The following is a 14,841-nucleotide window of genomic DNA, read 5'->3' on the forward strand; positions in this document are numbered from 1 at the left end:
TCAATGCCAGTAGCCAGATATAGCCCTGGCATTGAATATTTTGGATCACAATTCTACCTTGCAGGTGTACCTTGATGATCTCACAATGAGGTCAGCATTGTACAGCTGCACACCTCCATTTGCAATGAAGTAGAAGCCATGCTAAGGTCTGTATCTGTTTTTTCTATGTTTAAGCTTTTGCAAATGAATTATATATGCAATCTATATTTTTTTTCATGTGCTTTCTTTGATTTCAAGAATGAGTGATTGGAGCACTGCTTAGTCAGAAAAAAAGGGTAGCTCTTTAGCAAGAAACCTAAAGCTGTGTTTTTTTCATATGCTCTGCTTCAGTTAATGGATGTTTTCCTCTAATTAGCAAAAATTGAAGGTTTGCATGCAATATATCTGTTTTGATGTGCCCTGTTTATGTAGTGCCATATTAAATGTATTTTGATCTTAATAAAGCAAAAATAAAACCTCAGAGAGCTATTTAGCAGATCACATTTAGGATGTCCAAACTATGCCTAAGTTCCATCCATAGAACTCAGGTCTATCTGAAGCCCAAACTATGCTGAAAAGTAGACCTAGTTTTCATTCGCCTACAATGTAGGCATGAGATGGACACCCTAGGTCACTCAGCATTATGCAAATGAATCGAAGGACACTCATATTGAAGCCTTGCCCAGACCACACCCATTCCATGCCCATGGCTATTCTGTTCGGTGTGAGTTTTCCCAAATGGGCGTTCATGAAATTGTGGAGGCACCTACAAAGTGACATCCACATCCTTTGGGCATCCATGTGCCAATTATCTCTCATTAAGACCTTTAAATGGCTCATTAACCACTTAGTTTGAACGCCTAAGTCCCGCTCAGCGTTAGGCACCCTTTATAGAATCAGGGCCTTTCTGTTTTAACGATCCTGATTCTGAGATCTGTGGCACTGTGGGATGTAACCTCCTTCTCTTGGAGGGTTCTCCATGACATCTTTTTCTGTACTATGACTTCTTTGTGGTGTAGTCTTTTCTCTTCTAGGCTGTTTGTAGAGTACAAGCACACTCAATTTTCTCAGTTTTGCATTTCTCTTTGCTGAAGTCAGTGCTGGAGACTGTAGTTGCCTCCTTTAAGGTCATGAATCATCAAAACCTCTGAGAAAACTATATGCAATAGAAACATGGAAAAATAAAGGCAGATAAAGACCATATGGCCTATCTAACCTGCCTATCCATGCCATCTATTATCTCTTCCTCTCCCTTAGAGATCCAATGTACTTATTCTAACCACTTAGGATCCCCTTAGGATATATAAGTGATATATAAATAAATAATAATAATACAGATACAATTTCAAAGTTGGAGGGACAAGGAGCAAACAAAAACAAAAAAACAATCCCAACTGGTCTGCAGTAAAAAATAGTCAGAACAAAGAAAAACTGCAGACAAGAGTACAAGATGCAGGCTAAGTTTATTAAAACAAATATATGTTGCAGTTAATGTCATTAACTTTTTGCAAACTAGTGGACTCGGCACAGTCCATGTTTCGGTTAACACACCTTTATCAGGGGTCCCTAATTTGAAAAGTATCAAGTAAAACCACAACTAAAATAAACTTAGGCCTGTATAAAAAACGTAACTAGTCACCGTAGTAGTGACTGCTACAGCGACTAGTTACGTTTTTTATACAGGCTTAAGTTTATTTTAGTTGCAGTTTTACTCGATACTTTTCAAATTAGGGATCCCCGATAAAGGCGTGTTAACCGAAACACGGACCATGTCGGGTCCCCTGGTTTGTAAAAATTGGAGGGACATCATGGTATGACATAGTAACATAGTAACATAGTAGATGACGGCAGATAAAGACCCGAATGGTCCATCCAGTCTGCCCAACCTGATTCTATTTAAATTTTTTTTTAATTTTTTTTTTTCTTCTTAGCTATTTCTGGGCGAGAATCCAAAGCTTTACCCGGTACTATGCTTGGGTTCCAACTGCCGAAATCTCTGTTAAGACTTACTCCAGCCCATCTACACCCTCCCAGCCATTGAAGCCCTCCCCTGCCCATCCTCCACCAAACGGCCATACACAGACACAGACCGTACAAGTCTGCCCAGTAACTGGCCTAGTTCAATATTTAATATTATTTTCTGATTCTAAATCTTCTGTGTTCATCCCACGCTTCTTTGAACTCAGTCACAGTTTTACTCTCCACCACCTCTCTCGGGAGCGCATTCCAGGCATCCACCACCCTCTCCGTAAAGTAGAATTTCCTAACATTGCCCCTGAATCTACCACCCCTCAACCTCAAATTATGTCCTCTGGTTTTACCATTTTCCTTTCTCTGGAAAAGATTTTGTTCTACATTAATACCCTTTAAGTATTTGAACATCTGAATCATATCTCCCCTGTCTCTCCTTTCCTCTAGGGTATACATATTCAGGGCTTCCAGTCTCTCCTCATACGTCTTCTGGCGCAAGCCTCCTATCATTTTCGTCGCCCTCCTCTGGACCGCCTCAAGTCTTCTTACGTCTTTCGCCAGATACGGTCTCCAAAACTGAACACAATACTCCAAAGTGGGGCCTCACCAATGACCTGTACAGGGGCATCAACACCTTCTTCCTTCTACTGACTACGCCTCTCTTTATACAGCCCAGAATCCTTCTGGCAGCAGCCACTGCCTTGTCACACTGTTTTTTCGCCTTTAGATCTTCGGACACTATCACCCCAAGGTCCCTCTCCCTGTCCGTGCATATTAGCTTCTTTCCTCCCAGCATATACGGTTCCTTCCTATTATTAATCCCCAAATGCATTACTCTGCATTTCTTTGTATTGAATTTTAGTTGCCAGGCATTAGACCATTCCTCTAACTTTTGCAGATCCTTTTTCATATTCTCCACTCCCTCTTCGGTGTCTACTCTGTTACAAATCATGGTATTATCTGCAAAAAGGCACACTTTTCCTTCTAACCCTTCAGCAATGTCACTTACATACATATTGAACAGGATTGGCCCCAGCACCGAACCCTGAGGGACTCCACTAGTCACCTTTCCTTCCTTCGAGCGACTTCCATTAACCACCACCCTCTGGCGTCTGTCCGACAGCCAGTTTCTGACCCAGTTCACCACTTTGGATCCTAACTTCAGCCCTTCAAGTTTGTTCAACAGCCTCCTATGAGGAACTGTATCAAAGGCTTTGCTGAAATCCAAGTAAATTACATCTAGCATATGTCCTCGATCCAGCTCTCTGGTCACCCAATCAAAAAATTCAATCAGGTTCGTTTGGCACGATTTACCTTTTGTAAAGCCATGTTGCCTCGGATCCTGTAACCCATTAGATTCAAGGAAATACACTATCCTTTCTTTCAGCAACACTTCCATTATTTTTCCAACAACTGAAGTGAGGTTCACCGGCCTGTAGTTTCCTGCTTCATCCCTGTGACCACTTTTATGAATAGGGACCACATCCGCTCTCCTCCAATCCCCAGGAATCACTCCCGTCTCCAGAGATTTGTTGAACAAGTCTTTAATAGGACTCGCCAGAACCTCTCTGAGCTCCCTTAGTATCCTAGGATGGATCCCGTCTGGTCCCATCGCTTTGTCCACCTTCAGTTTTTCAAGTTGCTCATAAACACCCTCCTCCATGAACGGCGCAGAATCTACTCCATTTTCTCGTGTAACTTTGCCAGACAATCTCGGTCCTTCTCCAGGATTTTCTTCTGTGAACACAGAACAGAAGTATTTGTTTAGCACATTTGCTTTCTCCTCATCACTCTCCACATATTTGTTCCCAGCATCTTTTAGCCTAGCAATTCCATTTTTTATCTTCCTCCTTTCACTAATATATCTGAAAAAATTTTTATCTCCCTTTTTTACATTTTTAGCCATTTGTTCTTCCGCCTGTGCCTTCGCCAAACGTATCTCTCTCTTGGCTTCTTTCAGTTTCACCCTGTAGTCCTTTCTGCTCTCCTCTTCTTGGGTTTTTTTATATTTCATGAATGCCAACTCTTTCGCCTTTATTTTCTCAGCCACTAGGTTGGAGAACCATATCGGCTTCCTTTTTCTCTTGTTTTTATTGATTTTCTTCACATAAAGGTCCGTAGCCATTTTTATCGCTCCTTTCAGCTTAGACCACTGTCTTTCCACTTCTCTTATGTCCTCCCATCCTAACAGCTCTTTCTTCAGGTACTTTCCCATTGCATTAAAGTCCGTACGTTTGAAATCTAGGACTTTAAGTATCGTGCGGCCGCTCTCCACTTTAGCCGTTACATCAAACCAAACCGTTTGATGATCGCTACTACCCAGGTGAGCACCCACTCGAACATTAGAGATACTCTCTCCATTTGTGAGGACCAGATCCAATATCGCTTTTTCCCTTGTGGGTTCCGTCACCATTTGTCTGAGCAGAGCCTCTTGAAAGGCATCCACAATCTCCCTACTTCTTTCCGATTCCGCAGATGGAACATTCCAGTCCGCATCCGGCAGGTTGAAATCTCCCAACAGCAGAACCTCCTCTTTCCTTCCAAACTTTTGGATATCCACAATCAGATCCTTATCAATTTGCTGCGATTGAGTCGGAGGTCTGTAGACTACACCCACATAGATAGAAGTTCCATCTTCTCTTTTCAGAGCAATCCATATCGCTTCTTCCTCTCCCCAGGTCCCTTGCATTTCGGTCGCTTGGATATTGATCTTTACATAGAGAGCTACTCCTCCACCTTTATGACCATCTCTGTCCTTCCTAAAAAGATTATATCCCGGTATGTTTGCATCCCATCCATGTGATTCACTGAACCATGTCTCTGTGATAGCAACAATATCTAGATCTGCCTCTAATATCAGGGCTTGCAGATCATGAACTTTGTTGCTTAGACTGCGAGCATTTGTGGTCATCCCTTTCCAGCTATTTTTCAGCGATAATCTCCTTTTTCGTATGGATTTTTGTGTCGTTTCACTTTCTGTTGCAATACTAAGAAATGAGTTGCTGATATTGCTTATGTTGCAGCCTTTACTACTATCACATCTTTTCTTTTGCCGGGGGTGGTCTCTATAATTGTCCTTCGTACATACACCACCCCCACCTTCTAGTTTAAATGCCTAGAAAAATATTGTCTAAATTTCTCTGCAAGGTTTCTTTTTCCTGCTGTAGTAATATGTAGCCCATCAGTGCAATATAGCTTCTTGTCCTTCCATGTATTTCCCCATCCTCCTATGTACCTGAAGCCTTCTTGATGACACCAGGCTCTGAGCCATCTATTAAAGTCCTCTGTGTTTTTCACTCTTTGCTCTCCTTTTCCATATGCAGGCAGTATTTCAGAAAAAGCTAAAGTCTTTACAAAAGGTTTCACGCCCTCACCAAGCTCCCGAAAAGCTTTCTGTGCTGCAAGTGTGGAGTTGTTGGCCAGGTCATTTGTTCCCAGATGGATAACAACATCAATGTTAAAATCCTTAGTTTCTTAATTATAGTCAGTATTTGCCTGGAAATCCTGGTAGCTGAGGATCCTGGAAGACATTTCACTATTTTGGTCTCCTCGCCCTGTGTTCCAATGTTAATGCCTCTGATGATGGAATCCCCCAACAGTAATAGTTTTCTGTTTTTGGCTTTTTTATTTGTGCTTAGGGTGCGCTTGTTCTCTTGAGTTACCTTCATTGGTTCCAGTCCCACCTCCCTTCTGTTTTCCTGAGTATCGCAGTGCACTAGTGGAGCGAAGGAATTCTGTAGAGGGAATATTAGTGAAGGTGGATGTTTCTGTGTTACATGTCGCAGTCTTCCTGAGCCTACTGTGACCCATTTATTCCTGGGCTGTTTTATTCTTTGAGGTAGAGATGGTAAGTTGGTATGATTTTGTGGAGTGATGGAAGCTGCTTTAATTGTATTCAATTCCTGTTTAAGTTTGCAGAGCTCCTCCTTAATACTGGCAAGTTGAAGACAGATGGGGCAAGCCTTAAGCCTCCAAATAGTATGTCTTGGAATTAAAGCACCACAGTGATTGCATAGAATAAATGACCATCTATAGCAGAAGATATGGGAGTCCTTAATAGATATTTTCCAACCACACTTTCAATTCTTAAAACTAGCTATTTAGAAAATGTTGCTTTCCAGGTTAAAACCAATTTTTATAGAGAGTCAGAGGACATTCTTTTCTTTTCCATTTTCTTGTTAAGTGGGGGTAGAGGGAGAGAAAGAACAGGGAACTTTAAAGGAAGAAAATGAAAGAGAGAGAAAATGACATAACACTGGAATACGGGGAACAAACACCTGGAATACGGGGAAACATGTGAGGTGGTGGCAACATGGGAACTCCCATGCAAGGTCAGAAAGATCTTCTTGGTTTGTTTGAACTCTGAAAGTACATGTCAACACTCTCATATAACATCACTAATATGTACAACTGATTTTATCCTGTTTATTGAGGCAGAATGTTCCTTCCTGGTGTCTCCAGGTATTGGAATACTCTTATACTATTGGATGTACAATGGATGGTCTAAGATAGTGATTCTCTGCTCAGGGCCATATGCACAAAACTCCGGACTGCGTGGAAAAATATTGGCTTTTAAAGTGATTCTAAAGTATCGAATGATACTCAACACTAACAGCATGCAAATTATATGCACACTGTTAGTTTTGAACATTGGCAGTAAAAAGGGGAGGAACGTGACTGGCACAGCTCTTGTGCGTACGCCCAGGAGAGTCCATGGCTGTGGTCGCAGAAACAGTATGCAAGACCAACAATAATAACAACAAAAACCTTCACAGAGTTGCAGCTGAAGCTTCTTGCTATGGAAGTAGTTTGGAAGGAGGTTTTTTGTTCCACAATGACCTTGGACACATCAATTAGGTGCAGGACACAAGCACATACAATACACACACACACATGGCACATATCCCACACATGTACCGATTTTAAAAACTGCTCCACCAAGAAGTCACCCTCATGTTACCACAGCTCCAGTCTTGCCTGAAAATTTTCACTGTTAAAAGGTTCCTCTCTTTGCATTACCGGAGTGCTAATTTTAATATTAATGATTCACTGTAATTCATTTGCATTGAATTATTGGTGGCTACTACTGTGAATAGTAAAAGCCATGCAAAACCTTTTTGTACATTAAAGACTGAAATAACTTGCACACTCGACTAGCTACTACCAGTCTAAATCAAACCTTACCAACATGGTAAGCATTGGCATCAGAGCCTCAGTCCTTAGGATACCAACAAAGAATATGTATGAGAAAGATTTGCATAGAGTGGAGGTAAGGTGTGCAAATTTATCTCATGTATATTCATTGTGGATTATCCTGACAACCTGACTGGCTGGCTGTGTCTTGATGACTTGGTTGGGAACCCCTGGTCTAAGGGGAGAGAAGGTCATAGAAACACATGCAGTAATGCTACAGTTCTGAAAGTGGTGTGAAGAAATGGTCTTACCCTCTCTCTTTGAGCCTCTCTTAGCTCCTGCAGAAAGTCTCTCAAAGCATCTCGAACTGCTTCTGGGTCAATCTCACCAATGGCCAGTTCACCACGGGAGGGGGAAGGCCACCTGTAGGGGGAGTGTGAATGGCTTCTCTCTGGAGACCCAGTGTGGGAGGTAGGACTCATCTGTCCATCAGTTGCAGCACTGCTGAAGGAATTTTCAAAGCCTACAGAAACTGGAAGCCAAAGAAAAAGACAGGGCAGTAAAATAAACTAAAAATCAGTAATTGTTATATGGCAGACTACTCTGAGCCTAGAAAGCACAGATGACATAAAAATTATCCAATTTCATCCCTAATGTGATCACATAAACCTAATAACTGAGGCCAGGATACCAATGAAATCTATTACCCTAGCATTTAACTTTCAAACGAGACACTATGATAACATTAAGAAAACGGCTAAAAAAAACCCCACATAAATGGAGAAGCTGCAAAAGTCAAGAGTTTATATCAGGTATGGATGTTGTTTAAAAATAATATCTTGGAAGACCAGACCTCCATGTATTAAAAAAGGAGGAAGGAAGGTCAAGTAACTACAAAGTTAGTTTAAAGGTGAGACAAAAAGGCTATTATAGCCCAAAGACCATCTTTCCAAAAAATGGAAACTCCCTAGTCTTAAGGGGAACCAACTTTCCCATCTCCCCCACAATCAGAATCCTGGACGTATGCCTAGACAGACAACTGCACTTTCACTTTGGTTTTGTTCCAGAGTACAACACGTCGACACGACATTTTTAGCGTACACAACCAATAAGTATCTTACTAGTCCCCTATAGAAGGCTTTTGCTGAAACTGGGATCCTAGTGGGGACCACAACAAATGAGACTGGTTTTCTTTGTTGGACTTTTACTGTGGACTAATAAATGTAGTTTCTTTGGTTGGTTTAGAAATCTCTCTTGCCTCTTTCTGTGTTTGTTTTGCTAGACAACTGTCCATGTCTAAAAGTGAACCATGTCACTTGCAAAGGCTTCCACAAGCTCAGGAAATTCAGATCCATAAGAAAATACTTTAAACAGGTGCCATTCAAACTCCTAGTCCAAGCACTAGTCCTAAGCATTCTAGACTACTACAACATCATCTATTTCGCAGGACTATGCAAACACTTCTGGAGACTCAACCGTGTCCAAAACACTGCAGTGAGGCTCATATTTAACCTGAAAAGGCTCATATTTAACCTGAAAAAATGTGATCACATTACACCATTCTACCAAAACTACACTGACTGACAATAGAGAGCCGAGTGCTTTTCAAATTTGGCTGTCTCTTTTAAAAGCACTACATGGTTTACTTCCCTAATACCTTATGAATCCGTTCATATTCACCAGACCTGGACGATCTACATGACATCAATCATTCTTCATCTTCCCTTCAGTTAAAGGATACACTCAAAAAAGATTCATCAACTCCTGCCCTACAAAGCGGCCACCAAAGACCCTGTATGGAACCCACTGGTCAGAGCATCTATCTCCTACATGCATTTCAGAAAGCTCCTATAAACACAACTCTTCTCCAAATTTGGTGATCTACCCTAAAACCCCTAGGATAAGTCTTCTGCCACCTATGTTCTTTCATTCCCATGTTGTAAGCTCTCAAACAATGACCATCCTACCTCTTTGTCTACCTCCCTCTTGAAAAGATTTGTTTTTCTTACCTCATTCTGAACCTCTTTTCATCAGTCTGCATATTCATGTAATCTACCTCTTTTGTAAACCACCTCGAACTGAAAGGTTTTTGCGGTATATGTTAGCTTATGTTAGGTCAGTTCTTGAATTAGTTTCTCCATGAAGAGTTCATTTATTTCATCTTGAAACTTTACTTCCCTAGCATTTCCTGATGTGATATTTACCCATCGTATTCTGTACCCAATATTTCCCACTAATAACCAACTATGAATAAGGTAATATCTATCATAATCTAAGAGAGTTAGCCTCAGTAATGGAGCCTACGCGTAGCCATTCAATGACTGGGGAATTCAGCGTAGCTATACTTGCTCCTTTAATCTCCAATCATTGGCCTCACTCTCATTTTCATTATTCAATACTTCTAAAATTTTAATCCTTATTGATCTTTATTCTTTTTTTGTTTTTTTATAAATCCTTAAAATATCTATCTTCATACACTTCCTATCATTTTATATAGTCATACATTTCCTATCATTCTTCCTTATTCACATGTTTGAGACTACACTATCTCTATTTTTCCATTGTATTTATAAATTTCTTAATTTCAGCGTTATGTAATTTCTCAAAAATGTTGTTATTCTATAAATAGTGGCTTATACAAGCCTACTTGTCAGTAGATCAGCACTTATATTTCATAACTAGAGCCAGTTCTTAACAAGTTCTTAGCTTATACAAGCCTACTTATCTTTAAGGCTTATCTTTAAGACAGCACTCATCTTAAGTCAGCACTTGTATTTCACAAATATAGCCAACGTGGCCAACGTTTCGTGGGCGAAAATTCAAGCTCACTGCATCAGGGCCAAGTTATTTAGGAAACAAGATGTGCTCAAAGTACATTTTGTTAGTGGTCTCAAGACTGGGTAAATATCTAGTGATATTTACCCAGTCATTATTACTGAGTTGTCAAATTTGTTAGCATCCCTAATTTCTTTTAATATTTGACTCTCTCTTTATTCTGGCAAAAAGGACAGTAGTATACCCCCTTCTATTCTCTTCCCCATCTCACATAGAATTCCTAACCATGAAAATTCTACAGTACATTTTGTTTCATGAAGAACTTTTATCTTGTTTGACTCGATGCCCTCTTTAACATATAGCACCACCCCTTCACCAATTTTATTCATGCTAGCTTTGCAATATAATTTGTACTCTGACATTACAGTGTCCTATTAGTTATCCTCCTTCCACTAGGTCTCTTGAGATGCCTATTATATCTACCTCTTCATTCAGTACTATTCAATCCAGTTTTCTTATATTTTTTGATTTATAGCATTTCATGCAGACATTTCAAAGTATGCTTTTGGTTTGTATTACAACCTACTTAGCAATTGACAGCAATAATTTGGAATCTTTTAACTATTTGCTATTTATTTAAAAGTATCTGAGCTATTTTTGCCTTTTGTTGCAACTACACTTCTCCCTCCGTATCCGCGGTTTCGCAGTTTCGATTATTCACGGTTTTTAGCTTGCTGGCTCCTCCCCCCAAATCACATCAGCTATGCAAGAGAAAATCGCTGAATCCCAGCACTTTCTTCATTGTGTTTTGCCTCTCCTTCAAGAACAGGCCAGGTCTCCCACCATCTTATTTGCGGTTTCACCATATTCACAATGGGTTTTAATAGAAAACAGCAAATAACATATGAAAAAGTTATTTGCGGTTTTTCTGTATTCGCGGGTTTATTAATCCCCTATCACAGCGAATAAGGAGGGAGAAGTGTACTCTATAAGGATACCTTAGATTTCCTGTTAGTATCCCACAAAGATACATCATTCCAAACCATGAACTCCCAAGTGACTGTTGACTAAGTTTAAAAGCAAATCTACTTTATCTCCTTTTTAAAACTTTACTGACTTCCTGTGAAATTTGGGTCTCTCTTTAAATTCTTATGCCTCTGGATCTTGTCACCCTATTAGAAGATGATAGAGATATAGATGATAGAGAAGAGGAAGGGAGCCGGGACACGAGGAGACCTGCAGCGGCGCTTCTGTTAGCTGTTTTAGTTGTTTTGTGTCTTTTTTTCAGGTTTCCAGGCAGAGAGGTGAGCCGGGGACGCTGAGGAGAGGAGGACTGGGGAGGCAGGCAGATCGGGGTCGTGGCGAGAGTTAGCCCCGCCCACCCCCGCGCGTCACAGGTCGCATCGGCCCGGGCTCCACTAGAAGAGGAAGGAAGCCGGGACACGAGGAGACCTGCAGCGGCGCTTCTGTTAGCTGTTTTAGTTGTTTTGTGTCTTTTTTTCAGGTTTCCAGGCAGAGAGGTGAGCCGGGGACGCTGAGGAGAGGAGGACTGGGGAGGCAGGCAGATCGGGGTCGTGGCGAGAGTTAGCTCCGCCCACCCCCACGCGTCACAGGTCGCATCGGCCCGGGCTCCACTAGAAGAGGAAGGGAGCCGGGACACGAGGAGACCTGCAGCGGCGCTTCTGTTAGCTGTTTTAGTTGTTTTGTGTCTTTTTTTCAGGTTTCCAGGCAGAGAGGTGAGCCGGGGACGCTGAGGAGAGGAGGACTGGGGAGGCAGGCAGATCGGGGTCGCAGCGAGAGTTAGCTCCGCCCACCCCCGCGCGTCACAGGTCGCATCGGCCCGGGCTCCACTAGAAGAGGAAGGGAGCCAATGGCGCCCAGCCGTTCAGCGCGCGGCGAAGGCGAGCGGTAAAGGCGCTCGCCTTAGCGAGAGCGCCTTCGCGAAAGAGCCTTGAGAAGGAGCCCAGGCAGTCCAGCAGCAAACCTAACTTTAACCCAAATATAAAAAAAAAAAATAATAAATAAATTTTATTTCCACTTTCTTCCTTCTCTACCCTTTCGGCTTCTCATTCTTCTCTCTCTCTCTCTCTCTCTACCCTTGCAGCTTCTCACTCTTCTCTCTCTCTCTCTACTCTTTCAACTAGCTGCACGCCAAAAGCCACGCTCAACCACCGAGGGACCGTAGGAGCAAGGAGAAAGAAATGGAGGCTACAGGAACCCAGCAGAGCTACCCAGTTTACTGTGTTGAGTGTCATATGTATGACTACCTCCCCTCCGGGAGGCGGGCATACATATGCGGTCGGTGTCAGGAACTGGAAAGCCTGAGGATGGAGTTCGGCAGATTGAGGGTCAAGGTCCAGGAACTGGAGGGACTGGAGGGACTGCGCAACACAGAGGAGACGAGCTGGTCAACCAAGGACACAGATGGAGCAGGCCTCATTGTGGACCAGGTGAGGGACCTTGAGAGATTCATCGAGGAGGCCTATAGGAAGGCGGAAGGACAGGACCAGCAGCTGCACAGATGGATGTCGGCAGACGAGACCCAGAATCCACAAGGAGACACCGGGGAAGGACCTAGCGGAGGAACCACACAAGAGGAGGAGACCGTGACTCACCGAGACCCCGAGGGTGAGACACCTCACTACACCGAGGACACGGACCTGAGACAGAGGAGGTTGCTGAGGAAAGGGAAGTCTGCTATTGTGGTGGGAGACTCGATCTTGAGAGAGGTAGATAGTCACGTAGCTGGAGGAAGGGAGGATCGGCTAGTGACTTGTCTCCCAGGGGCCAAGACACGAGACGTCACTGATAGGATCGAGAGGATCCTGGACGGAGCAGAGACAGAGGAGACTGCGGTGATAATCCACGTCGGAACAAATGACGTGAGCCGGAGGAACTTCAGCATGGCCACGCTGACTGACCAGTTCAGGGTCCTGGGACGAAAACTGAAGCGGAGTACCCAGTGGATATCATTCTCAGAGATCCTGCCTGTGCCGAGAGCAGATGCAAAAAGGCAGGCAGACCTCCAGGCTGTGAATGCATGGTTGAGGAGATGGTGCCAGGAGGAGGGCTTCCACTTTCTAAGGAACTGGACGTCCTTCTGGGGAAAGAGTAAGCTCTACCGGCGGGACGGCTTGCACCTGAGCACAGAGGGAACTAGACTACTGGCTGCCAATGTGAGGAAGGAGATCGAGAGGGCTTTAAACTGAGGAGAGGGGGAAAGCCGACAGCTGACCTGATGTTGACGCTTCGGACAACAGTATCCAGAACAGATGCTGAACGGGCTGACTGCACGGAGGAAGTAGAGAGACCAGTGGATCTCAGGATCAGACAGCGAGGGAAACAACAGGTAAAGGGAGCTTGCTGGGTGGAGACTAAGGGGCATGGAGACACAGGGGGACTGGGTGGCAAGAGGGCGAAAGCTGAGGGCACTACAGGGGCTACACAAGGCGAGGGGGATCGAACAGAGGCCGGGGCCCAGGAGGGGGCAAGAAAACCCAGAGGAAAAGCGGGGAAGTGGGGTGGCAGAAATGTGGGGAAGCTGAAAGCTACGAGGGTAAAGGCTAAGGGAAAAACAGAAGTACAGGGAACAGGAGAGGCGGCCCAGGTGAATGCAGAGGTGAATGCAGAGGTAAATGCAGAGGTGGAGGAAAAACGACGGGACCTGCGGTGCTTATACGCAAATGCAAGAAGCCTCATGGCCAAGATGAGTGAACAAGAGGTCGTGGCCAAGGGGGAAGACCTGGATATAATTGGAATTACAGAAACATGGTGGACAGAGGAGAATCAATGGGATGTGGCGCTGCCGAGGTACAAGCTCTACAGGAGAGACAGGACCCACAAGAAGGGGGGAGGCATAGCACTATATATAAAGGACTCTATCTACTCGGTCGGGATGGATATAGCAACGAAGGCAGAGGGGCTGGAATCGCTATGGGTCAAAATGCCGGGATACAAGGGTGCAGGCATAAAACTGGGGCTGTACTATCGCCCACCTGGCACGCCGGAAGGACTCGGACACGACCTGGAAGCTGAACTGAGACAGGAGTGCAGGACTGGAAGTGTAACAGTGATGGGGGACTTCAACTACCCAGGGATAGACTGGAGTACGGGTCACTCCAACTGCACTAGGGAAACAGGATTTGTAGAAGCTGTGAGGGACTGCTTCATGGAGCAACTGGTCAGGGAACCAACACGGGGGAGTGCTACCCTTGACCTCATCCTGAACGGATTAGGGGGGCCTGCAAGAGGGGTAGAAGTGGGAGGACCACTAGGCAACAGTGACCACAATGCGATCAGATTCACATTAGAAAGGGGGACACCCATAGTAAGGAGAACCGCAACAACTGCGTTCAACTTCAAGAAAGGGAACTATGTTGCTATGAGGGAAATGGTGGGGAGGAAGCTCAGAAACATCTTTAGGATGGAGACTGTGGAAAGCGCCTGGACCCTATTCAGGGACACCCTGCAGGAAGCACAAAAAACGTACATCCCCAGTTTCAGGAAAGGCTGCAAGAACAAGCGATCAAAGGACCCGATTTGGATCTCAGCAGAAGTAAAGAAGGCAATAAATGACAAAAAAGCATCCTTCCGGAGATGGAAAAAGGATCCAACTGAGGAAAATCACCAGGCGCACAGGAAATGCCAAAAAGAATGCCACCGAGAGGTTAGAAAAGCAAAAGGGAAATACAAAGAGGGGCTGGCCAGGGAGGCAAAAAACTTCAAGGCATTCTTCAGTTACGTAAAGGGGAAACGACCAGCGAGAGAGGAGGTGGGGCCACTGGACGATGGAGAAAGGAAGGGAGTGATTAAGGAGGATAAAGAGGTAGCTGAGAGGTTGAACACGTTCTTCTCGTCGGTTTTCACGAGAGAAGACACATCTAATATACCGGACTCAGAGGAGTTCATGAGTGGGGAACAGGCTGAAAAATTGGAGCATATAGAGGTCAGTAAGGAGGATGTCCTCAAAGAGATAGGTTAAAA

General features: G+C 43.9%; 1 protein-coding gene across 5 annotated transcripts in view; it reads right to left on the reverse strand.

The window, feature by feature from the left end:
- CROCC2 (ciliary rootlet coiled-coil, rootletin family member 2) overlaps nt 1-14,841 on the reverse strand; it is a 993,480-nt gene that overhangs the window by 162,885 nt on the left and 815,754 nt on the right. For all 5 annotated transcript variants that reach the window (XM_033959482.1, XM_033959484.1, XM_033959480.1 and 2 more), the window contains one exon: nt 7,395-7,615. In XM_033959482.1, the coding sequence (XP_033815373.1) occupies nt 7,395-7,615 (221 nt within the window). The remainder of the gene's footprint in view (nt 1-7,394; nt 7,616-14,841) is intronic.

This window comes from Geotrypetes seraphini, chromosome 9 (assembly GCF_902459505.1).
Source record: "Geotrypetes seraphini chromosome 9, aGeoSer1.1, whole genome shotgun sequence".
NCBI lineage: Eukaryota > Metazoa > Chordata > Amphibia > Gymnophiona > Dermophiidae > Geotrypetes > Geotrypetes seraphini.